The sequence below is a fragment of the Argiope bruennichi genome, chromosome 4 (genome assembly GCF_947563725.1).
Source record: "Argiope bruennichi chromosome 4, qqArgBrue1.1, whole genome shotgun sequence".
Lineage (NCBI taxonomy): Eukaryota > Metazoa > Arthropoda > Arachnida > Araneae > Araneidae > Argiope > Argiope bruennichi.
In genome coordinates this window covers 54,504,544-54,532,167 of record NC_079154.1, presented here as the reverse complement: position 1 = coordinate 54,532,167, position 27,624 = coordinate 54,504,544, and the positions used below count along the sequence as shown (strand labels likewise).

The following is a 27,624-nucleotide window of genomic DNA, read 5'->3' as shown; positions in this document are numbered from 1 at the left end:
GGTTTCACTGATTTAATAACTTGTGTTCTTTGTTCTGATGCTGTTTGGTTATTCAGTTGCGCGTATTTATTTTTGCAAATGTTCTACGGCATTTAAACATTGTTTCGTGTTGCCATCAAAATATTCATCAGTAAGAATAAATTTCAATTCAGTCAACACTTCAGTCAGGTATATATTTTCATGATTTTTTCAAGGGAAAAAAAAATCAAATTTATGGCATTTATTGCTAGGTTTAGTACATTGACATTAAAAAAAAAGATAAGCATTTACGAGAAAAACACGTTTTTTTTAAAAATAAAATTATTGACTGTAAAATTTTGCTAAAGGTGCCCGGGATTTTAGTCCAGTGTTACAAAGTGCAAATTTAGGTCATGCTAACATCGTAGTATTATGAACGAAGATTCGAATTACAATTCCTGCTGTAGTGGACTTGCGTTTAAATTTTCAATAAATAAAATAAATGTCTGAAAATAAAGATATCTACTTAGAGTATTTAAGAACTTTTATGTTTTTGTTTTTTATATAATGTTTTTGTTTTATGTTTATGTATATGTTTTATGTATGTATGTGTTTTATGTTTATGTATATGTTTTTTTAAAATTCATTCTGTTAAAAATTAAATTCAATTTTTGTAAATAATTATTTATGGCTATTACCAATAATTACCAAATACCTATACCAAATATTCTTACCTTACATGAGTTAACTGGTATCGCAAAAAAACTTATTTCTTTTTAAGAGGACTTAAATAATTCTAAAATGTGCATATTTTACCTATTTTTAGTTATGCGAAAAGTAGTTATAAATTGATTCAAGGCAATTTTTTCTTGTTATATATTCCGATCATGTCTACGCGTTTCAAAAATCTTAATTGAAATTCAATACTTGGTGTGTATTGATTGCTACTATCCCTTCAATGCCTGCCATTCATGGGAATTACTGCGTCTTGCTGATAATGAGGACTTTTAATGTTTATAGTTATGCAATAGTGATATCCTTCCTGTTTTGGTTTAAAATAGAATTTGCCTTATTGATAAAGAAAGTGAGTCGAATCGGTAAATGAAATGGGAGGTTCGGTGGAATTTAGCTAATTGGAAATTGACTGGACTGCGATAAAAATAAGCTTAACACATTAAAATTACATTTTTTTTGTTTTAAGTTTTCAAGAAATTATAAAGAAACAGCAATTAATTGAATTAAATATTTTTTGTATTCCTTTAAAAATTTTATGAAAGTTTTAATAAATAATATGTAGTCGAAAATGTTTATGTAGTGCTTAAATGCTCAATTTGTAGTATATAATGCATCTTCATTTTTATGAAAATTTTTTAAATAGTTGATTTAATAGAAAAATTCTTAAAGCGGAAACGGTTGCATTTCATGATTAAAAATTCACCATTGAAAAAATATTTTATTTGAATGAAATTTACTTTATGAAATTAAAACTAATTTTTTTTTCTTTAATTAGTGCATGAAGGTAGTTATTTTGAAATATAAGGTTCAGATGCAAAATTTAATAAGTAGAATACGACTATTCATTTGAATCGGTTTAGATCTCCTGTATATACATTCATTTTAAACCTAAATTAAACGAATTTCGCCTTTTTAAAAAGATATCATAATATCAGATATATCTTATTAGCTAATCATTTTTTCGGCTTAATTCTTTCATTAACTTTGTTCAGATTTAAATTCGTATTCGAATTTTATGTATTAACTTTGTGCTATTGCAACTGATATGTTCCAGGAGCATTTTTAATAAATAAAAAAATACTTCCAGAAAAGTTTTCATTAGTAATTTCAGATTTTTTTCCTTAATATTTTATTAATGTTAAATTTACTTTTTCGTTAACACTCTGTAGATAATTTTTTTTGAGTAACAAATGTCGCCAAAAATATTAACAAAATTAAAATTTTCAATTAAATGTGGGAAAAAAAAAAAAACACTTGTTGTTTTACAATGAAAAAGAAAACGCATTGGCTGAAATATTTAATTTTCGTTCTAAAAAAATGAATTTCAAAATGACTGAATTAAAATTTTTTTTAATGAAATTTGAAATCGTTTGCTCAAAATTGCAAATTTTAGATTATATGACCTAAAAAAATTTTCCGAATACAAATTCTATGCGAAAACAAAGGAAAGTTAGTAAACTGCTGTTCAAATCATAGGATTGTAATTGTATCCTGTCCCAAATTTCCCCCAACGTCAGATTGGCGTCAAACAGCTTCTTATTTCCGATTGCTAATAGCTATTGTCAACTTTTTCAGCTTTGTCACTTTAATTAGATCGGTGTGTTGTGATTAGGGATTGCAATACCGGTATACCGGAATACCGAATACCGGTATTTTGAGCCATTTTACAATTTCGTGATACCGGTATTCACAAGTTTAAATACCGGTTTTTCGGTATTTACTAGAAATTTTTAAACTGTCTCCACAGGGTTCGCCAACATAGCAAAATAATATACGTTTTTGTTTTTATATCTCCCCAACTGGCAAAATTAATTAGCTAATGAATGGCTTAATTAGTTGCTTAAATCTAAATTAGCGAAACATGGATTATCCCTGACAGAAGATATTGTATCCATAACGACTAATGGAGCAAAAGTTATGAAAAGAGTTGGAACGTTGATTGGTGCAAATCAGCAATTGTGCTTTGCTCATGAATTTCAATTAGGAGTAAATACCAAATACACCAAAAAAATAAAGAATAGAAGAATCCAAATATTGTGGATATAGAAACTTCGGATTCCGACATTGAAGAGAGTAAGAGTGAGAGTGATATTGACAATGAAGATAATGACAATGTAATTGTGGAAGAAGATATTGCTAATGAGGATGAAATATTAACCTATCAAGAATTGCTTCCTATAATTTATAAAGTTCGAAAAATTGTTAAGATATTTAAACTTTCCCCTACAAAAAATTTCATATTAAAAATATATATACTAACTGAAAATAAAACAGAATATATGTCAATAATATATTCTAAAACACGTTGGAACAGTTTACTAATGATGGAACGGTTTTTGAAATTTAGAAATCCAATCCAAAAAGCAATAATCAACTTAAACCTGCAAATTAATTTTTTCAGACAGTGAATTTGTCTTAATATCCAGAACTATACCAGTTCTACTTCCAATAAAACTGACTATAGAGGTATTATGTCGGAGAGATTTTAATTTATTAACAGCTAATGCAACAATAAATTTCATGTTGCAATCATGAAAGAACAGCACAAATCACTATCTGAAGAACGTAGACGTAGATGCCGAAACAGCGTTTACGACAGCTTGTAATTTTTAAACAAAATTACTTTTCAGCTTTAATGACAGTACAACTGATGCATTATGTTTTTTAAGATCATATTTCAAAAATTTGTATTAGTACCACAGACTGAATAGTGATATTTACAATTTTTTTGTGATTTAAATAAATAAGTTGTTTCTTTACTTTTTTGTGATTCTTTATATACTGTTATAATTTATAAGTTCCATACTATTTTTTGTGATATTTACCCTTTCTAATAAAACTGGCAAATAAAACAAAGAAACACCTTGTTTTCTTTCTTTTTCTAAAATTTCTAATACCGGTATTAAAACCGGTATCCCGGTATTAAGATCTATAAAATACCGAATACCGGTATTGAAATTTTGGTCCGGTATTGCAATCCCTAGTTGTGATCGGTTCTTTCGCCTGATTTGGTGGTCTCTGCAGCATCAGTTTCGGTGAAATTTTCCACTAGGGTCATATGAGAAGCTGGAAATCAGTGGGCGACACGTGATATCCCACTCGAAAGAGCGGTCTTTGCACATCGTGTAATCTGTAATCTTTATCTTTCTCTTTCTCTGTATATTGCGAACGCTGTCGGTTTGGCATTTTCAGTTGTGAATGTGGCTTTGAGGAAGACGGTCGGTTTGTTATCGTATTTTGATTAACATTTGTGTTTGGTATAATCGTTTAGCCGAAGTGAATCTTGTATTTCTTTTTGTGGAAGATTTCAATATTTTTATTCGGAATATAGATATACTATTAAAGGTAAGAATAATATTTCATATTTAAGAATTAAAGCATTTTTTTGCGTTTTTTATTAATAATTGCCGAATTTTAGATTTTTTCATACTGTTTAAACGCCAGACGAGGATGCATTGATACTTAAAGCAAAAAATGCCATGAATTTAATTTTAATTATAAAATATTTTTTAATTATTCGTAGCATTAATATTTAAATACTAAGCATATTTTCGAGACTTCTAATGTTCAAAAACAAAATCTGCGGTGACTGTATAGCTTTCCATTTCCAATTTTGTGCGTTTTTTAATTTTGGAAAATACTAAAAGGGAATTCAAAGTTGTTTAATTAAATCTATTTTAAAAGATATAAAGATTTGATTTTCTACTTATAAATTTTAAATTTAGAGAATTTTTTTTTCTATTATAAATCTTTTCCAACTTGTTGAACAGTATAGTTTTTTACCTAGTTTTACTTACGGTAGGGGAATAACCAATCACTATTTTCGATTTCCTATTCTGAATACACAGAAAATGCGTTAAATGAAAGAATGACTCATTGGGAAACAATTGGGACACATTGTTTTATGTTATGTATGATTCAAAAAGTTTCATTCTTTATTCGAAATACGCCCTTAAGCTTTTGACCTAACCACTTTTCTTATACTAGATTTGGTTTGTTGACGATGATGCCACCGGAAAGGCTGTGGTTTTTCCCTCGCGTCGGTGAAACCACAAATAAGTATTCGCCGAGTTTGGATTTTGGTGCGTTAATTAAGTTTTCGTATTGTATCTAAAATACGGAAACCTTCCATATTCAGTGCAATAGCTCTAAGTGTATTAGCAAGAAGATATCCATTTCTTTGTAGAATTTCATTACTATCCGAAACAGGTGCCAGATTTCGAAAAAAGTTGGATTTAGGTCATTAAAAAATGAAATGCAGTTTGGTTTTTGTGTGGTTTTTAGTTTTTTTCCCCTCGAAGTTGCAATTAAATTCCCCTGACACTATTACAGTGTAACTTTTTAATTCCTCAATTCAGTAAATTTAATGTTTTGGCACATTAGTTTGATTTCAATGCATTTAAAACTTTTAATTTTTCTATGTAATGTATTATGAAATCAAGCTGTTTGATTTTTACAAAATAGGAATGTTGCTCCTGAAAATTAAAAGTTAGATATTTATATTAAAATAGAATTCAACAGAGAATTGAGTTAACATAGAATGTAATAGAATAAAGTTAACATAGAATTTAATAGAATAAAGTTAACATAGAATTTAATAGAATAAAGTTAACATAGAATTTAATAGAATTATAGCTCTTACCCGATTATTTTTTAAACAAGCACTATAATTATAAGTCGATAAAAATTCGTAATTGAACTTTTTCTAATTTATCTGGGAATTCTTATTTGAGTATTTTTGAATATTGTATGCCCTGTCATCTCCACATATTTGTTATTTTATGACGTAAGTATATATTCAGTGCAAATGCGTTTGTAAAAAATATACGAAGTTCATTAACATGAATTTGACAATTACGTCGTCTTATTTTCACTACGATCTTGACATATTTTAAAGGTGTTTTGACTCTTGACACTTCAATAACACTGAGGTTTCAATAACACTGTCCTTCATTTTAGCCTGGATCTTCCTTCATATTTTTCTTTCATTCAAAATTAGATTCTGTTTTCAAATGTTTTTCCTGTAGCGGAGAATCTAAAAGATCCAGTCTTCTAAATTTAGAAGCCAATTGTGTGAAAAATTTTCCTCGTCTGGGGAAAATTACAAAATATGTTTTTATTGAACTAGAAATCAGCTGGCTGAGTGAGATGAGTTGATGGATTTTTAAGTGTGATGGTAATTGTAACCGTATATCGAAGGTCAAGGAAAAGCGGCATAATTTTTTCAGTTTTGATATACTGGAAATATGCGAAAAACAGTTTATTTTATCTCTTTTTAATTGTTGCATATTTGTCGAATGTTGAAGCTGTAAAAAGTTGATTGCTTCTATAATATTTCTTATCGCAATGATAGATGTAGCTTTGTTGAAACAAATTAATGCAAATATTAGAATGGCAAATTTTCGTACTATTGACCATTTTGATCATAACACCGCTAATAAAACTGACCACTGACGTTGCGAATATCTCTAAGCGTATTAACTTTTTATCTCATACTATTAAAATAACGCGTTAATATCTTACTGACTGTAACTTGCGCTGAATCGAAATATTGCAGAAAAAGAACAAATCTAGCAAAAAGAGGAAAAAAAAAAAAAAAAAAACCCACCTTTGTTTTTGCTTTGCCCAACCCATCTGTTTATACGCATTCTATCAAAATAGATCCTTACACTGCAGTGATAACTGATTATCAATTAACTGGAGTTGTGAAATTCTATTTGTTGTATAAATAATTAATATTTATTCAGAGTATTTATATTTTTTGGAATACCTTTTTGGCACTGCGTTATTTCGATTCACATTTTTATAATATTTAAGTTGTGCAAAGTTAAGAAGCAACACATTAACGTTTCCCGCCATGATTGATGCCTTTGATTCGAACCACTGTCTAGTAAGATGTTTACTTAGTTGTTCTTTGTATTGTAGTAAAGAAAATATCTAATTAGATAGTATGCAGGAATCACTGGCGATTCACGCTCTGAGCAACGTATTAAAAGGAGATATAAACAAAATATAAGCTTGTTCTACTTGCATCAAATTCTACATTAACTGAGAACTTTAGTTGTCATTCGAATGTGAATGACACGGCAGTCAACATGTTAAATGTTGCTTTTCTGATATGTACTCAGACATCAGATTTTTCTTTAAAAAACAACTGCTGATAAATTTTAAATATATGATGAAAAATTCTAGTTTAAATTTACAAAATTTGATTTTTTTAGTTGCATATTTAGCCGCCATTTTGTAATGTGTGACGATTTTTTTTAAAACTAGAATTCCATATAGTTGACAGAATTCTTAGTTCACAACATTTATTCCAAAGTCTTCTGATCCTGAAATATTATGAGTATAATTCAAATGCCAAAGTTCAAGCTTTAAATAATGCAGATGTTCAGTTGTTGCAATTCTTTTGAGATTTTTGACTGTTCGGGAAAGAGCACTTTTGAGATTTGTGTTTCGGAATTCTCAAATTTTATTTTAAAAAAATTAGATATTTAGCTATCATTTTGTAATTTATGACATTTTTTTTAAAAACTAGAATTCCATATAGTTCGCAACATTGATTCCAAAGTCTCGATTCCTAAAATAATGCTACGAGAATCATCCAAATGGCAAAGTTCAAACTTTAAATAATGTAGATGTTCAGTTGTTGCAATTCTTTTGAGATTTTTGACAGTTCGGGAAAGAGCACTTTCCGAGATTTGTGCAAGTGTTTCGGAATTCTCAAATGTCATGCCCGGGATGTTCGCGCGGGCGTCGTTTCCTATCGAGACTATCTCGGTTCGATATTTCCGTCTAGACGAAATGCATCCTCAGTTTTACCGTGAAGCGGGAAATTTTTTGCCGAAATCATGCGTTGCTGGCGGCAGTAATCAACTGTGTTGTTTATCCTTAAAATCTTGAATGAATTTTAATGCGACGATTGTAATTGCACTATTCATTTAATAACTGAGTTGGATGGATATTGAATTTAAAATTCAACGAAACGCTGTCTACAAATCCCAGCAGATTGATCCTCGGGACTTAAGAGGATCTGTAAAATAAGTAGGATTTATTTTTGAAAAACTGCATTTATTAAGCTCTTGAATTGCGAATCGGTTTCTTTATCAAATATATGGGAATTTTTCTTGTTTTCGTGTTATTTGCAATCGCTTGTCGATTAAGCTTTCTTTTAAGATCCAGGTTTCTTTCGGATTGTTTCCTCGAGAATCCATCTCTTCTCCTCTTTTGTTATCACGAATGTGTTTCGGTTTCTTTTTTTTTTTTTTGGGGGGGGGGTATTGATATTCAAATTTTGCTAGAAACACGTGATAAAGATCGAAGATCTTACCATTGTGGTGTTTTAAGTCTTTTTCTCAAGGATTGTCTAGACTTTGTATCGCCACAGAAGCATATCTGCTTCAGAATTTTGGCGTACAGTCGACCCTTTGCTCTCGAAAAAGTAATTCGCTGCATAATTCACCTAATGAGATTTATTTATTGCTATGAAAAATATACATAATTGTTTTAAGTCGGAATTTTTTTGAAAAATTAATCTACATGTTTTTAACCATTTCGTAGGCGTTTTTAACAATTAAAATTGAAATCAAAATGATGCACTTTCTTGAATGGTGAAAACGGTCTTGAAAGGATTAAAATTTGACCTCCGCGGTAACCCATGAGGCTTCCTTAGGAATTTATACCACCATTAAAGTTAATGAATACATTGCTGAATCATTCAAGTTTGTAAGATATAAATGTTTTTTTTTTAATTCCTGTGGCGCCATATTCGGTTCAGGCTCGAAAAGGCAGGATTATTCTAAAGGAGACAATATGCCAATTCTAGCCTGTCCCAGATAGTCTGCTTGAAAATTCACCAGACTGTCCCACATCCTTTATGTTCATTTATAAACCCGACATGGATGGTCCGATTATACTTTATTGAATAAATTGCCTGTTTTGTGGTATAAAAAAAATAGGAGGAAAAAAAAATAAACTTGCGTGCTATCATGAATGAAGTATCGTGTTAGGAAATGTCACGATGTCGATGAAGAAAATGGACCGAAATCCACACACAATCGAATGACGAAAATATCCCTATCGTTTTTTTTTATGCTGCTTATAGTGGGTGGGAACGTATGGATTGTTCAGGATGATACAGAGACGTTTTTTCGAAGGAAATGTCATTCTGACGTAGGTGATGTAGCGCTTTCTCTTTACTCTTAATGACGTACTAGGTGTGTGGATTTGACGCGGAAAATTCTTAATGACTTTTCTTTCGCGATTTCGCTTTCAGAGAAAGTGTGTATATTCAACTGTGTTATCGCGTTTTCTGGAAAATTGGAAAGAAACTTGATTGCTTGGTCCCTGTGTGTCTGTTCTGGTGGTAGTTTATTTTATAAAATTTGGATAAGCTGGTAATGATGCATGGTAAGAAAGTTTTTAATTAATTTACTATATAATAAGATCATTTCATGATGCCTTTGTTTTCAGCCATCCAGCTATAATATCCGGATTTTTACGTGAATTTTTAGTTCTATTTTCGAGAGCTCATAAGATCAGTTTATAATTTTTGTTTTTGAAATATTTTACTAGCTGGTACCCGGCACGTTGCTGCCGCAGAAGAAATAATTATGGAAATATCGTTTGAAATTTGAAATAGCTATCTTGTTTAATTAGGAATAATAGAATATTTATTTTCTTGTCGACACTGAATACATTCATTGAAATTGAATGATATATAAAGGAGAAGTATAAATAACATTTATTCTATTTTTTTGAATTTAGATATATTAATTGTACTGTGTCTATAAACTTCGCGCTAGTGCAAGTTGACAGTCTCGTCGCAAAGGGATGAACGATACGGCAGTGCATAAAATACGAACAAAAATTAATATATATTAGATACAGTTTTGCATATAAATAGTAGTTCATTTTATTTATAAATAATTGGACCTATTTGTAGCTGGAGTTCACTCTTGTCTAGTGGTTGCGTTAAATCAACTCTGTAATTAAATTCTCGTGCTTTCAACATACATATGGGAATTTCCGCTGGTTTTTATGTTAATCTTGTGTTGTTGAAGTGTTGCATTCAAATTAGCTTCGCTTCAAAGTATTCAACCTATTAAGAAATACCGAATAATTAACGATTTAAAACTTTGCAGTTAGAAAGTTAATATTGATCTTTTGCAACATGCTGATTTAGCTGTGGTTAAAAGGTTGCATGGGTCTATTGTCAAATAATTGCAAAATTGTTATTCATTTATCCTAATTGCAGTAGTTGTAATTTGAGCGAAATATAGAGTTTATATTTTTATTTTGTTTGATCTGTGTATGTCAGAAAATTCTATAGTGTTATGAAAGCAATAAGGTAGAAGTTAATTGCAACTACTTAATAATTTCGTATTCTTTTATTGCAATAATTTTCATAAAACCAGTGCATTGAAATTTTAAAAATCTCATTGTCCAAATTTTATAACGATTTTTTTTTTCCTTGCAGATTCAAAGTCTAACAAAATGCGTTTTCAACGAATGAATAACAAGTTGAGTGAGAAGCAGGAGTTTGACGAGAGCAACGGAGATTTCGAGAATGAAGACCAAAATCTCAACAACCAAACCGTGCACGATTGTTCAGATATGCTGACTTTGGAAGGATTGAGGCGGACTTACAACTCATGTTCCAAGTGAGTTTTTTCGCTGTTTTCGTAAAATCTTTTAATCTATTTTCGTGTATTATGTGGCAGAGATTGGAGCCAATTTAAATTTTTCTTCAGATACTGAAATATTTTACTATGCAATATTTTTAAAAAAAGTGTGTAAATATTTGTGAATAATTGAGAGAAATGCGGAAAAATGATTAATTTATTTTGACCTTTGATTCATAATGATCTTTTATTTATATAACTTAATTTTTAACAAATTCCTTAATTAAACCTATGTACTGTGTTTTCTCTAAATAATTAGACGACACGGACTTATGTTTTCATTTTTGTCTCATTTGTCTTTGAGTAGCTTAATTTTATATTGTAAGTTTAAAAATACGATCATTCGATGCACAAACCATATTCGAATACCATAGTCAAGGGGTGCAATTTTTTTTCTAAATATTTCTTTAAATTAAGTATGGCAAATATTTATTTAAATGAAAACTTGAGATACTGAAAGTCAATGGGATAATATTTAACCCTTTGCAGTCGGAAAGATAATTTGATTCATAATTATTCACTTAATATATGGACACTTGTTTATTGCTCCAAATATATATATGTATATATATAAATTGTTTTAAATTGAATTTCCTTGAAAAATGAAACTACGTTTTAACATTCTGTAGGTATTTTTAAGAATTAAAATATCAATGATGTACCGTCTTGAATGGTGACTGAGAAAAGACATTCAACTGCAAAGGGTTATTTCCCACTGAATTCGGCATTTTTTATTAACATTAAAAATGAAGCATTTGATAATTGCTTATCTAGTAAACTGCAGTTGCAACTCTTCCGATTCACTTTAGTTTTGAAACGGAACGGTATTTTTTGGTGCCAAGTTCTGCTTGTCCAAAATGAATTGCCTGAATTCTTACATTTTAATTTTACATTGCTGCCAAGGCAATTCAGTATATTGCAAGACCAATGTACCTGGAAAAACATCTTTTAACTAAATAAAATCGTCAGAATTTTTAAAATTTTAGGTCAATATTTTTGCAGTTCATCAAGTGAACATAAAATTATAATATCGAAATTTAAAACCGGCAAAACAGTTTATTATATTAGCTATTCAAATTTTATTGCGAAAGTTTCAGTACCTCTTAGCAAAAATATTTGACCTAGACATCATCCGATATATCACGCGTGCAGTTTAATAATCTATTTCCTTTGAAATGGGAGAGGACAAGTATAAACAGTAGTGACCAGACCAGACTGGCGCTGCCGATTGCATAATAATAAATGTAAATGACCATGAACTTTTTCACACTTCTGAAACAAGGACGATTGTCTCCATTGTGACAAGAGGATTAGCTAATTACTGATGTTTAATTCTTTAAATTTACCAGAAGCAATATTTTTATATAACTAGCAATGAATCGGACTTAGTCAAAACAAGTGTATTACATGCTGATGAATTGCATTGCCCTTATGCAATTTTTGTGACAATCTGTTCCAAATTATAAATTGCATTCGTTAGCAATATTCTTCAGAATAATCCATCTTTTTAATTGTTTTGTCTGCTATTTCTGGAGCATAATATTTAATTTGATAACTATTTTTAATGTTTCATAGCTAATAGGAGTTAATAAATGTTGAAATAAACTTATCACATAGCTCATAAATAATGGCTTTTTAAATTAAAATATATATCTTTATTCTATTAGCTTCCTAAAATCTAAAACATTCTGAATGGTAAACGCTGCTATTGATTCAGATCAGTTTTTATGAAAGTAAAAATAACTGAATATTTCAGAATTTGCTTCTAAATTTGTATAAATAGTATATTATATGCCCACTATTTCTGTATTTGGTTATATATAATTTTAATCAATCGAAAACAAAAATACCTACCCCACACACATACAAAAGTAGGGGTAGGGAGCCGGAGAGGCTGTTGAAAAAGTATACCTTGAAACTTTTAATCCTTAAATCCTTTTGTCATTTATTAAATTTATTCCTTATTTCTGCTTTTATAACAATGAATACCTAATTTCTTTGCAGTTGTGGCGTCAGCTGGTATGATGACCACGTAAGCCTCGACTGCAGCGAGTGCGGTGGATATGCAATGTACAGACCATGCCCAACATGTAATGGGCAGTGTGGAAGCATGTGGAGAAGAGATGTCAAAGCAGTAAGTGTTATCAATCATTTGCTAGCATTTGTTAAAAGAATGCATGGAAAAAAATTGAGCACCACCACCCCTTTCTCCCCCCCCCAAAAGTCATTATTTAAAACTACTTTCAGAGATAGTAAGCTTATCTTTTTAGTGGATATACTAGAATCTGGTAGTGATTCTGTAATGTAATTCAATTGGTAGTTCTGAATATCTGTAAAGTTCAGTAATTTTTGATGGCTCCAAAAAGCTATTAATAATGAAATAAAATGAGTTAATTTTAAATTTCTATAGCTGGTAGTTCATAAAGTTATGAGTGAACAAATTGGCATAATGAGTTTAAATCTGCGAAGAAAGCTTAATAAAATCATATATTCTTAATTCACTTTTAACTTGTTTCGTCTTTACAAAGATTGAATTTTATAATCATTTACTTGTCTCCTAATATACTAGTTTTTTTTTTTATATGCTTGACAAAATTTTAATGTAAAATTTCACACATTTTCAGAACTTATAAATTTAGTGAATCATTTTATTAGAATTGACTCTAAACATATGATGTGATCTGGTAGTGAATATGAAAGGGATATAATTTAAAATTCCATAATATTTACAATGAATTTATAATTTAAAACTAATTTTTTTTTCTAGCTTTCAAAATTCTTTTTTTAGTAAATTAGTTCTTTTTATATAACTTGACCAAAAAAAAAAAAAAAAAAAAAAAAATTCTTATGCATAATCAAACTTTATAATACTGCATAACATTTTTATGGTATTTGTTTAGAAAAGCAAATGTGTATTTACCTGTGCTTTATATATGAATAGCTTGGGGGGGGGATCCCTCTTCCTAACAATAGTCACAAATTAATGTTTGAACTTGTATAAATTGATCTGATCATATATGTTCCACTATAATGCAATTTTATACTTAAAATATTCGGTACTTATTTGTGTGTTAGAGTTTATAGTCTAGTATTTTGATTTGGTATCTGACCTTCCCTTTTTTACTTTTCCAGTCTCATGTCAGCAAGCACGCCCAGTGGCATGGTACCTGTTCCTTGAACTGTCAATCTCAGAATCTCTTGAAGACAATGTCTGAGGACAAAAATGCTAACTTCACCGACAGCTATCACTGTTTACCCCAGAGTCTGATGCGTGAAGCACATATACTGTAAACCATGGACAGCAAAAACTCTATTCCTCCAAAAATTTCATGAAATATTGCATTTGTTTTCATATGGCCAAAAAATATTAGAAAAAGGACAAGAAAATTGGAAAATTATTTTTCTATGTATCGGTGAAACATGAACAAATGTACGTTCCTATAATGCAAATTTTTTGTTTGAGTTTCTTGCAAAATTCGAATTTAGCATTGTAAGTAGTCAATTGGACAAAACATTTGAAACTGTTGAATTGAAGTTTTAACGATTTTATGACCTGTTTATTGTAAAATATTAAAAAAAAAAGCAGTATTTATGATGCATTTGGGTGAGACCTTGTTTATTTATTACTACTTGAAAGGGCAGACATTCAAATGCATGGTACTCATTTTGTAATGTAATATTTATTCAAACTTTAACGTGTGTAAAAATACTTTTTATTTCATAATAAAGATTTTCATTTCATTTTAAAAATTGTGTGAAAATTCTTTGCTTCAGTAAACTGTCATTGAGTATTCAAACAAATGAGCAAGTTCCTCCTTGGATTGTTCTCGTGGAGCCAGTTTTGTGACACGGTGCTGTATAAGAGAGAAAGAGGAAAAAAATTAGTAAAATTACATTGCCTGGGAATAATTACAATTTAATTTTTGGTTTTCTCAGACGGAAAAAACACCTTCATTATCTTAATTGTATTTCTCCCCGCCTTATGTGGTTGGGTTGCACAAAAAGGACCAGTCATTTTAAAATTCATGGCAATTGTAAATCAGCTGAATTCAAGCTAACTCTTGCGTTTTCTGAACAAATTGGTAGCATATTTTCTTGTCATCCTGGATTTTAACATGTAAGCTACCATGTGATTCGCATCCATCTAATTAGATGAATCACTGGAAACCATGACAGAAAGTACGTGAATACATTAAGAATAACTTTGCTTTCAATTGGGATCTACCAACTAGAAATTAATTTTTATGAAACTAATTTAAATATTTCCCAAGTCAAAACTATTAAAAGAAATACACAATGTATTTAGAGCGCGCTAATGCTGCTATATTTAAAACATAAATGGAATAAAAAGGAAGGAGATGAAGACTTTATCAAGGCTCTCCTTCAAGCAGCAATTTTTTTTTTCTGTGAGGGATCTGATTTCCGTCTAAGCATTTGGTCCCTTGTGACCCGAGTCAATATTTAAACGAAAATCTGACCCCTCACAGAAGAAATCCTTGCTTGAAGTAGACCCTTGATAAGGGCGGATTCTTCATTTCCTTCCTTTTTAAATCAATGATTTCAAACTTAATATTTATTTTTTCTAATTTCAATTAGGATAGAGTTTTTGTCTTTATGATAGTTGTGAGTATTTATATGTAAGAGAATTTGCAAATACTATGGGGGGGAATAAAGCTAATAAACTGTCATAACTACTTTCCGAATTTGAAATTTAAAAGATTATGTTCCGGAACAATATATCGTTGGCTTTTATTACTTTAACAGAATCCAGGGATGCATCATTTTGCATTCTCAATGCAAAATGATGCTAAGTGAGAACACCTAGCAAATTCTTGTTAATTATTAAAGTGTTGAGGGTTTTTTTCAAAGGAATGGATGGTAGCTTTATCCGTTTCGATTTTCCTATGCCCATACTCAAAAGTGAAAGTATTCATCTTAATACTTAAACTGCCAATTGGGAAAAAGCTTCAAAGAATGCAGTGAATTATGTGATTGCCATCAATGAAAGATTTTGTAATTTTTTAAATAAATAAAAGGGAAAAATCCAAATAAAATACATGCCTGAGGCAGTGTTCCCTCCACAAGTGCTGGGATATCATCCGAGGTAAATCCCAGTCCGTCCAGGCCATTCTCTATACCCAAATCATACATGTAATTCTTCACAGTTTCGGCCAATATCCGACCAGCATCTTCTCGCTTCGCATTTGTAACATCCATTCCTGCAACAAGCATTCACATAATTAATTTCCAGCAGAAAATTAATTTTTGAAAGATTTAATTTCCTATTATGATAGGATGTCTGTCATTATTCGATTGTGGTTTAAAGTATTTGCCATTGGACATCTACCATAAAGAATGTCGGATGCAGGAAATGTGGAACTGTGTTGTTGTTGTTTCTTATGGCCCTTGCCACGGACAAGCCCGCTGTTACGAAGACAGCGATTTTAAGCCGGTTGGGGAGCGTCTCTTGTTTTTTTAGTAGCGCCAAACTGGGCCAAGAGTACGACTTTGCTACTCACGCATCACTCATTCGCTTGCACAACCCCTTTTCACAGGAGGGCACACTCACACATCTCATAGATAGAACAAAGGAAGAACAACCATGCCCAAACCGGGACGCCCAGATCACGGGGAAGATGCGCTACCCCTATGCCAGGACGCCGGCACATTGGTCAGTATTTGGTTAAAGCGCCACTGAAGCAAATATGTCTCACTGGTAATTATTTGTTCCAGCTATTTGAACCACACGTATTTCACGCGCTTGTATCTATAATGAATCAGTTGTTTCTTGTGACCGGCAGGTTCAAACAAGATTTTTAGTTGTGGCGATTAATGTGTTAAAATTATTTTTATCAAGTTATTGAAAAAACAGTTTTAGAAAAGGCAATTACAGACTTTCAGTGTAGGTTCTTCCTAGAAATACTCCATCGGTAGTAATAAAATATCATTATCAGTACATACTGTCATTCTGCATGGTTGCATGTCTGACTATACATATTTAACGTGCATTTCCCTCATACACAGGGTAGAATCTCCTTAGAATTCAGCATTGCAGTCCATGTTTCTTCGAATAGGAAGTTAAGATTGTCTTTTAAATATCGTAATAAGATCTGGACAGTTAATCATGATACCAGCCGCTTTAGGTGACCAGTTTGCTTGTCCAGATTAATAATTTTTTAGACTGTTAAATAAATAATATGGAACGCATTTCAAAAAAAATTTGCTTGTTTGATACGACTGGAAACACGAATCCAATTCAATTGAATTAATTTACTGCAAATTATATTTTTACATACGATGTATTGATAAGTTAAACGAAAATGAAGATCCTATTATAGAGTTAATGATTAACAAAGCCTGTAACTGAATGTTTCGATGGATGTGTTTGAATACTTTCATAACATTTAAAAACATTATTATAGATAGTGTATCAAATTGAATGATTAAAATTAGGGGGGGGATGTAGGAAATATTATTGATATAATTAAAAAGGTGATATTTGAGTCTTAAGTCTTATTAAAAATAGTAAAAAGACCATTTTTGTAAGCTGATTGTTTTTAAGCATATGAATATCAATTTCCGTAGGCAAGTCATAGAGATTATCCATCTGGATTTTTTTTTATTAAACTTTTTATTTGAAGTCTGTTTCTTGATTTCTGTTGTATTTTCATTCCTCTAACTAAATAGACTTTTTGGTGAGAAGGCGAACCTTCTCCAAAACATTTCTAATAATATTTTTCTGCTTTATTTGAAGTGTTGTCGATGCAGTTGTAAAAACATCCAATCTGAAATTCGTACCATAGTTTGTTTACATTTTACTATTGCAATACGATAATAAATAATGAGAGGGATTTCTGTGCCATGTACTTTATTATATATTATATAGATAGATAGATAATTCGAAGTAATATGAAAGAAATTATTTTACCTAAAGCTTCTGCAGCTGCCAGATGACGTTCAGGACACGCAGGGGCAGTGAAATTAAACACAGCTGGGGCAGTAATCACCACAGACAAGCCATGCGGCTATTCCAATCAAGAGAAACAATGTAATTAGAAATAAATAGGATAAATAGTTAATGGTTCGATAGTTAATGACTATTAAAGTCATTGTTTCAATAGTCAATGACTAAAAACATAGAAAAATTAGAAAGCATATATCATTATGCTCAGTTCTACAATTTTAAATATGAATCTAACTTATTTAAAGGTAATTGATTTATTTGAACAGAATTTTACTTTAAACATTAAATCTCAATATTCTGTGTCATGGAACTCTGTATTTGAAATGAGAGCTCCTCCACCCTCTTTTCAAGGAACTTTAGTTATACGATGTGAAAGAAAAATGTATGGCGCCATTCACTAACGATTCGATTTCTCTAGTTCTAGTTTTTATGTACTACATACATTAATCTTCACGAACTAGTTTTTAATTATTTATATTGCAAAAGAATCTTTTAAGCAAGAATATAAGAATTAAATGCACATTAGAATATATGTAATAGCATATGTTCTAATGGGCTAGTTTTCATATTAGAAAAATTAAATTTTTGCTGGCTTTATTAAATAATGATGCTTTAAATGGAAAGAACATATTATTTCATTTTGAAATAATATATTAGGAAAAATATAGTATTTCATTTTGAATAAAATATTCTTATTTCACTTTTCTTGTAAAATGCAGGTTTAAAGTAAAATAAAAATTTTACATCAAACCATAGAAATTAATTTTTAGGTCAAATAGTTCAATCCTCAGGTATTTGTGCTTTAGTAATTTTCAGTAAACTTAAAAAAATATAATAATGTATATATATAAAAAAGAGCACTGTTTGGTAGAAACTTATAAAATGTTTTTGGAAAGGTCAATAACTGTATCAAAGTATTTCTCTGAAAATAAAACCTCGCCTTATATTATTTTTTTACCCCTCATGTCGCATTAAAACTTATTTTCAGGGGTTGATCTTTTTAGTTGGATATTCTTTGTCTTCATATATTTATACTAATGATGATTGAGACACACATATTTTGACATTTTGGGAATACTTTTGACTATTCTGCCATTGTAAAGGCAAATATTTATATATTAGCCCTGCGAACAACAAATCTGTTCTCTCCTATCAGCAATTTATTCATAAATGCTGTCTTCAAAATCAAGAAATAACGTTTACCAATCTATCTGTGCTCATACTTGTTATTTTTCCATTCCACAGACTTAAATTACCATATTCTAGAATGTGTTTTTATTATAAGCAGTCAGTGATTGCTTCTTCATTAACATAATCCAGAAGCTTCAAGATATTTAATGATTTTTAAAAATCTGGTCCATTTTTAAATTGATTGATTACGATAAAAAAACAATACCCATACAAGCAGTATATCACATTGCAGATGACAATGACACTTAATACATATTTAACAAAACTGCAAGAGAAAAATAGAAATAAATCAGGAGACATGAATTTTCAATCACGAAAATACATGAATGAATCCAGGAAATAGATTAGTCTCAAATATTCAATTCATTTATCTCTATTAGTTTTTATTAAGACTTCTTATTTTTGAGAATCACTGAAAATGATGGAGTTAAATAAAAGCCACTCCATTTGATTCAATCTGGTTAGCTTATAAAAGAATGTGGAAAATCTCAAGAATAATGTTAAGGTATTAAAGAATACACCTTTTCTTTTATTACGGGACCCTTGAGCGCGCTCGACTTTTAATCTAAACTTGAAAAATATTAAATTCACAAAACGAAAGTTATAAGGATACCACTCACAATATTTGGTTTTTAGACATCAAAACCAAAGCGCACATTTCAGTCATTAGTTTCAACGCCCCTTTGTATCCCATAACCACAAGAGTTCAAAGCAGTATAATTAAAAAAAAATTGGAACTTGATCTGAAGATATATTTTTAGAACAGAATAACTAATCAAAATGTTTTTTTCTTCTAAAATCTATATACTTAAAATATTTGGCAAAACTAAAGATCTAATCCCTGAGCTCGAATTATTGATTCGATTTCGTCGATTTTTATTTTAAATGAAAGTTAATGAATTTAAGATGAGTCATCAATGATTGCCTGCTTTCTAATTCCTATGATTTTCAAAATAATAATAATAATAATTAATAACTTCTTTGCATATTCTCTATGAGAGAAAAACCTTGGCAGAGACTCCCATTCATAACCACAGTTGCGATTTCGCCACTTTTTTTTATCATATAAAATTTCAGTATCCCTAGAAATATCATCATTGGTCCATGTCGGATTTCTCTATTTTATGACCTTAAGCAGTGCACTTTATGAGTCCTTCTTTTAATAAACTGGTCAATTAAGTTTGGCATTTCAAACATTTTTACCATATTAATGCGCTATTTTAAATTAATGTTTGTATTTTATTAACTTTGTGAAAATGCATTTGTTTTTATTTATTTATTATAATTCCAGACTGGCATCATCTACGTTTGTACACAACATTATTGAACCAGATTTTTGGTGTACGTAATTATTCTAATACAAAGTGAACGGCGTAATGAAACAAAGAACCTGACCAATAATATTTGATAAATAATAATATTATCTTAATATTTTATAACGTAATTTTTATAAACTTTTATATAAAATTTATTAAAAATAAAGTTCTTTAATAGACCTACTGCGGCACCCTCATAAAAAAAATCCATCTCCAACTTTAACAACTGGAACGATATCGCCTACTTTATTCGCTATTTTGTAAGAATAGCCCACCAATTAAAATGTTTTGTAGATTATCGCGCAAGCATATTTTAAATTATATATGTACTTTTTATGCTTGTATGCTGGTACAATAAGATGTAGTTAATCAAAGTAGGTTGACATGATTACAGTAATACTATTAATATGATGGGCGAATACCTGGTCGTCGAAGGCAGACAATATGCGAATACAAATAAAAAACACTTCTAATTTCTAGAATAAATATATATAATAGTTAAATAATTCGTGACTTCGTTTATAACTGCCAGTGAAATTAAATAAAATTGGAGTGAATTTGTAATCTTTTGAAATTAAATCAAAAAATTATAACAAAGCAATGAAACAGATTTCACTTCATTTTACTCACAATATAACTAAATATTTATTTAAAAAAAAATCCAGAATGAAATTTAATGATTGATTTTTAAAAAAATATATCGGCATTTCAAATCTATTCCTTCAACATAAAAAAATATGAAGCAAAAGTCAATTGCATCGGCCGGGAATCGAACCCGGGCCGCCCGCGTGGCAGGCGAGCATTCTACCACTGAACCACCGATGCTACACATAAAATAGAAAACGGTAAGTTCAAAAGCAGATGCACCTGATGCTGTTGACCCCCATCAATAAACCGGTAGCTCACGAAATCCCTTTTTTTAGGCCATCATTATGCGTTTTATAGCTGACGAAGTTCGTTGTTGCGTAACATATTTTTTAAAAGTTCTTTGAACTAAATAAAACTAATTCATTGGATTATTATTTATTTATAAAGTATTGAAATACGATACGAAACATTTCTTTTTTTTTTCTTCTTCCTATTAGAACAATAATATCCGTTTTATTTCTTTTTCTTTCTTGAAAGCTTTCGAATAAATAGCAAAATCTGCTTTGAAGTTTAAAATCCTGAATCAGTTACAGCTATAAGTTAAGAGTTATGACTTTATATATGCATATATGATTATAGAGTTAAAAAGGTTATTTATATAACTACTATTATTATATAACGCCTGATTTTTTATATTAGAATTTGATAAATTCTGCTTAAAGGAACACTAACTGTCTTTTAATAAGACAGTTAATTTCATTTCGCATTTCAACATTTTTTTAGCATAACAATGATTTATTTTATGTTAATATTTTTTTTATTTCATTAGCTTTGCTTCTATATATCTATTATGATTCTAAATCGACATCTACGTATGGAATATTATTAGAGCAAATGTTCGGTTTTATAAATATTCTAATAATTAACTAAGTGAACGTGATATAAGAATTTGAATAATTATGATAAAGTGTTAATATTATCCTAATATATTATAATTCATTAAAATATTACAAAAATACATTTTTTGTAATGAATTTTTACAAAATTATTAATTTGGCAAGTAGAAAATTAGAGTCTTTTAATCAATCTGCTTTCACCTTTCCCCCTCTCTGCATAGCGGCCTTAGGCAACTGCCTAGGTAGAGTTCCGCCACTTCTTAACAGATAAGTCTTGTTACAAAAATACATTTTTGTAGTGAATTTTTACAAAATTATTAATTTGGCAAGTAGAAAAATAGAGTCTTTTAATCAATCTGCTTGCACCTTTCCCCTTCTCTGCCTAGCGGCCTTAGGCAACTGCCTAGGTAGAGTTCCGCCACTTCTTAACAGATAAGTCTTGTTACAAAAATACATTTTTTGTAGTGAATTTTTACAAAATTATTAATTTGGCAAGTAGAAAAATAGAGTCTTTTAATCAATCTGCTTGCACCTTTCCCCTTCTCTGCCTAGCGGCCTTAGGCAACTGCCTAGGTAGAGTTCCGCCACTTCTTAACAGATAAGTCTTGTTACAAAAATACATTTTTGTAGTGAATTTTTACAAAATTATTAATTTGGCAAGTAGAAAAATAGAGTCTTTTAATCAATCTGCTTGCACCTTTCCCCTTCTCTGCCTAGCGGCCTTAGGCAACTGCCTAGGTAGAGTTCCGCCACTTCTTAACAGATAAGTCTTGTTACAAAAATACATTTTTGTAGTGAATTTTTACAAAATTATTAATTTGGCAAGTAGAAAAATAGAGTCTTTTAATCAATCTGCTTGCACCTTTCCCCTTCTCTGCCTAGCGGCCTTAGGCAACTGCCTAGGTAGAGTTCCGCCACTTCTTAACAGATAAGTCTTGTTACAAAAATACATTTTTGTAGTGAATTTTTACAAAATTATTAATTTGGCAAGTAGAAAAATAGAGTCTTTTAATCAATCTGCTTGCACCTTTCCCCTTCTCTGCCTAGCGGCCTTAGGCAACTGCCTAGGTAGAGTTCCGCCACTTCTTAACAGATAAGTCTTGTTACAAAAATACATTTTTGTAGTGAATTTTTACAAAATTATTAATTTGGCAAGTAGAAAAATAGAGTCTTTTAATCAATCTGCTTGCACCTTTCCCCTTCTCTGCCTAGCGGCCTTAGGCAACTGCCTAGGTAGAGTTCCGCCACTTCTTAACAGATAAGTCTTGTTACAAAAATACATTTTTGTAGTGAATTTTTACAAAATTATTAATTTGGCAAGTAGAAAATTAGAGTCTTTTAATCAATCTGCTTTCACCTTTCCCCCTCTCTGCATAGCGGCCTTAGGCAACTGCCTAGGTAGAGTTCCGCCACTTCTTAACAGATAAGTCTTGTTACAAAAATACATTTTTGTAGTGAATTTTTACAAAATTATTAATTTGGCAAGTAGAAAAATAGAGTCTTTTAATCAATCTGCTTGCACCTTTCCCCTTCTCTGCCTAGCGGCCTTAGGCAACTGCCTAGGTAGAGTTCCGCCACTTCTTAACAGATAAGTCTTGTTACAAAAATACATTTTTGTAGTGAATTTTTACAAAATTATTAATTTGGCAAGTAGAAAAATAGAGTCTTTTAATCAATCTGCTTGCACCTTTCCCCTTCTCTGCCTAGCGGCCTTAGGCAACTGCCTAGGTAGAGTTCCGCCACTTCTTAACAGATAAGTCTTGTTACAAAAATACATTTTTTGTAGTGAATTTTTACAAAATTATTAATTTGGCAAGTAGAAAAATAGAGTCTTTTAATCAATTTGCTTGCACCTTTCCCCTTCTCTGCCTAGCGGCCTTAGGCAACTGCCTAGGTAGAGTTCCGCCACTTCTTAACAGATAAGTCTTGTTACAAAAATACATTTTTTGTAGTGAATTTTTACAAAATTATTAATTTGGCAAGTAGAAAAATAGAGTCTTTTAATCAATTTGCTTGCACCTTTCCCCTTCTCTGCCTAGCGGCCTTAGGCAACTGCCTAGGTAGAGTTCCGCCACTTCTTAACAGATAAGTCTTGTTACAAAAATACATTTTTGTAGTGCATTTTTACAAAATTATTAATTTGGCAAGTAGAAAAATAGAGTCTTTTAATCAATCTGCTTGCACCTTTCCCCTTCTCTGCCTAGCGGCCTTAGGCAACTGCCTAGTTAGAGTTCCGCCACTTCTTAACAGATAAGTCTTGTTACAAAAATACATTTTTTGTAGTGAATTTTTACAAAATTATTAATTTGGCAAGTAGAAAAATAGAGTCTTTTAATTAATCTGCTTGCACCTTTCCCCTTCTCTGCCTAGCGGCCTTAGGCAACTGCCTAGTTAGAGTTCCGCCACTTCTTAACAGATAAGTCTTGTTACAAAAATACATTTTTTGTAGTGAATTTTTACAAAATTATTAATTTGGCAAGTAGAAAAATAGAGTCTTTTAATTAATCTGCTTGCACCTTTCCCCTTCTCTGCCTAGCGGCCTTAGGCAACTGCCTAGGTAGAGTTCCGCCACTTCTTAACAGATAAGTCTTGTTACAAAAATACATTTTTGTAGTGCATTTTTACAAAATTATTAATTTGGCAAGTAGAAAAATAGAGTCTTTTAATCAATCTGCTTTCACCTTTCCCCCTCTCTGCCTAGCGGCCTTAGGCAACTGCCTAGTTAGAGTTCCGCCACTGCTTAACAGATAAGTCTTGTTCACACTTTGATATCCAGAAACAATTTATTACAGAAATTGAAATACAGACGGAGCTTAATATGAAACAGTTTGGAAACTGATATCTTAGGAAACATGAAAATTGTTAAACTAAGACAGAAAATCTTTAATATTTTTTTAACAATTTCTTAATAAATAACCTTTTACTATAGAGGCACAAATAAAGCGCAGAGAGAGAATGTAAAAAAGACAACTTTTTCCACAAACGAAATCACTGATTCCTTTATGTTAAAAACAATAAACATTGATTAACAAGCATATCTGGTTAGGATAGTTAACTATGAAACAGAATAAGCATTGCTTAGGGCATCTAGGCTCAGGGAGAACACAGAAATTTTGCCTAGTAATTTGTAAAGTAATATTACCATGATCTATACAGTAAAATATCGAAAATGTTGCAGTTGAATTACGATTCGCACATTAATACAAAATTATATAGAGACCACTATACTATTAATAAATAAGAATATGTGTATTTTGGTGCTTTACAAGACGGATCTCTTGATCTAAAGCTGCCGAACTCGGCACATAAATATTTTGGTGGATAAAAATGTGCATTCGGGGCGAATTTTTTAATGAAATTTTTATTTGCGTTTTAATTAATAAAAATGGCAGCAAAATTTTGACATTTTCCGCAGTATTTTTCAAAAATATTATCGAGAAAAACAGATTTTCCCATTGTTTAAAAAATTCTCTTTTTAATAATATTAAGTTAATGCAATTTTTTTTTCTGAATTTTGATAATTTAAAAAAAAATTTCTATAAATTTCAATAACAAAATTTATTGTCACAGTTAAATTGAAAACGTTTTCATTGTTTCTAGAAACATTTAACCACGTGAATTTCCTCTATTGTTAGAAGCTAAGAAAGAAATATTCAAATATCAAAAAGTGGAGTTATTCTACTTTGAAAAACAACGTGCAATTTGAAACAGATTACTTAGATACTTTATAATGACCCTGTGATATCATTAATCTTGATATCATTAAGAAGGTTCATGTACACAATAAAAAGAAGAGGTATAAGGCCTTTAAAATAACACGGTTTTTATGTCTAACACAGTTGATGTTTGAAAATATTTTGTTGGGGTTTGGTTTGTATTTTCTTGAGCATCCTGCACGAAAGATTTAAAACACGAACCTGGCGGATCAATTGATCATTAAAAGCCGCAAATAGACAAAAATAAAAAGGCATTCAGAGCTCACTGTTCAGTTTAATTTGGTTACACTAAAATTCGTTTTAAGGAAATACTAGGACTATTTCGGAATGAACTTCATCATTTTGAACCACGATCACATGACGAAGACATATTCCCCTCTCCAAATTTATGTACCACAATAGCAAGGGGAATTTTGCCCCTGACGGATTGAACGTTAGCAGACCCGCTTGTTACGTAAGCATGTTGCCCCGCCTCTCACTTGTAACGCCCTCTAGCGGTATATGTAAAAAACCACCAGTCTTTGTAACATCATCGACGTAGCAGCACGCCGAAAGGCAAGGCTCAAACCAACTCCCGAAAGCGGAGAAACAATAAAAATCTTTAAAATACAAAAAAGGTCCGTCATCATTATCGAACCTCTCCACCGCTTACATAGGAATTTTTTGGTGTTATCGTGTTCTCGAACCTGGTACCCTCCAGTCCCGAAGTATGATCGAAACGGAAATTTTTAGCGTGTTGCTGATTTATAGTCTTTGAATTATTCTAAATATTTTCCTGGACTTTTTGTTTAAAGAATTTAATAATATTATAGGGACTAAAAAGAATAAAATAAAATATTTAAGTTTATAATAGAAATGAAAACAAGGGTATCTACATTTTATTGATATATATATATATATAAAAAGAAGAAAAAATCAGAAAAAAAATGAACTTCTAGTTCACAATTTCTTGGCGTGATAATATTATTTATTTAAAAGTATTATTATATCGTCTGCAGCTTAACAATGTTATTTCGCAGTCGTTTCTAAATCAAGTTTACAGATTCATAAAATCATATATAGATAATACAAAATTCGAGATATTTTAAAACAAAAGTACGTCAGTGAGTCTTCAAAATTCAATATTTTTGAAATTAGAAAATAAAATTTACTAATTTTTAAAATAAAAATTCATATACTATGAAAGCCACCTCCAAAAATAAACAAGCAACTCTTCTCAGCCATTCAATATCGATTAAAATCGTAAAAATTTTTTGCATGAGATGCTACATAATGAATATTAATTTTCTTTTTTAAAAAAGGAGGAAAAAAATTTAATATTAGTGCACAAGGGAGAAAAAAAAAAAAAAAAAAAAAACACCTGATAACAATGAAAAGCAAATTTTTTTATGGGGTTAAAATAATTTCTGTTTATAATATACACCGACATTATTAAGGGAAAAACTTAACATTAAATGAATTAACATGAAATTAATTAAAGTTTTGAAAATCCTTTCATTGTCAGCCTAATTACCCAAGAAGTCATTATGATCCGAATTTAATAGTTCAAAAATCAAAGATTTACAATGTACAGCACTTTTTAACGTTATGTCAATTAAAAAACGTTATTGTGTTAAAAAAATGTAAAAAACAAATAATGCATACATTTATTTATTGAGATTCAGAAATGAATTAATAATCGTATGTTGTATTAGGTTGGATATAATGCAGTTTATTATTTATAATAATGGAAAATTAGCGCAAGAGAAGAGGCAATCTTTTTATCTTATTTAAATCAATATAAACTTACAAAACGAACCTATATATAACTTGTAAACTAATCGTGATTTTTATTTTATTTTAGAGGAGAACGAACAGGTGGTGCCTTTTCTCACACCATCCTTTAAAATTTGGCACAATGCAATGATACTAGGTCAGTATTCTAGGCCTTTCTCTGCCCTTGTGTGTGTTCGGTTGTTGAATCGACAAAAAACACCCTTCAGATTTTATTTTTAACTTCCTGCTCCCCCGAAAGGAAGTGTGCCATTGACCGGAACAGGTGGTTATCCGAAGCGAGGACCAAGTTACAAACTGGGTAAGGTAAAAGCGCAATGCCCTCTGATTTTGCGAAACATGATATATATTGCTTGTAGTACAAGTCGAAATAGAATGGTCCCTTATTTCTTTCTGCATATATTATATCTGTGGCATCAAGAAACAATGCCAATAGATACCGAGTTTTATCCAGCATAACATATGAAATACATCAACGTATCTGGTATATAAAAGATAAAACATGGAATATGCTTCCATGTTTCCATGCGAACATGGAATTAGATTAACTTCTTTATGATGAAAACTGACCCTTTTCTCTTTCTTTTTTAGTCACTAAGTCATTTATATTTCTGTGGTATTATTTTCTACCAGGCGTACGGTCAAAGTTACATAATATTTGTAGAACTAGAAGGAGAGTGATTTTCCCTAGTTTTTCGAGTGTTGCCTTAATACTGCACATTTTGAACTTCATGGTACAGAGAAGAAAATTGGACACTTCTGTATTTTTAAAGTTCCCACGTGAAAGAAAATCGTCAAAGAAAA

At 30.5% G+C, this 27,624-nt stretch overlaps 2 protein-coding genes and 1 non-coding gene across 7 annotated transcripts in view; 1 reads left to right on the top strand and 2 right to left on the bottom strand.

Moving 5' to 3' along the window:
- Positions 1–14,126, top strand: part of LOC129965625 (uncharacterized) — a 44,510-nt gene extending 30,384 nt beyond the window's left edge. For 3 of the 5 annotated variants that reach the window (XM_056079684.1, XM_056079685.1, XM_056079682.1), the window contains exons 2-4: positions 10,172–10,355; positions 12,381–12,510; positions 13,509–14,126. In XM_056079684.1, the coding sequence (XP_055935659.1) occupies positions 10,172–10,355; positions 12,381–12,510; positions 13,509–13,667 (473 nt within the window). In that variant the 3' untranslated portion in view covers positions 13,668–14,126. Of the gene's footprint in view, positions 1–3,880; positions 4,039–8,956; positions 9,103–10,171; positions 10,356–12,380; positions 12,511–13,508 lie in introns of those variants that run through there. The other 2 variants (XM_056079686.1, XM_056079683.1) reach the window with 2 other exon arrangements.
- LOC129965624 (hydroxyacid-oxoacid transhydrogenase, mitochondrial-like) overlaps positions 14,067–27,624 on the bottom strand; it is a 34,219-nt gene continuing 20,661 nt past the window's right edge. The window contains exons 12-14 of the mRNA XM_056079681.1: positions 17,305–17,401; positions 15,438–15,595; positions 14,067–14,230 (exon numbers count right to left, since the gene is read on the bottom strand). Coding sequence (XP_055935656.1) covers positions 14,147–14,230; positions 15,438–15,595; positions 17,305–17,401 — 339 coding nt within the window. The 3' untranslated portion in view covers positions 14,067–14,146. The remainder of the gene's footprint in view (positions 14,231–15,437; positions 15,596–17,304; positions 17,402–27,624) is intronic.
- Trnag-gcc (transfer RNA glycine (anticodon GCC)) lies at positions 20,602–20,672 on the bottom strand. Its single transcript has one exon. It is a non-coding gene; the product is annotated as a tRNA-Gly (tRNA).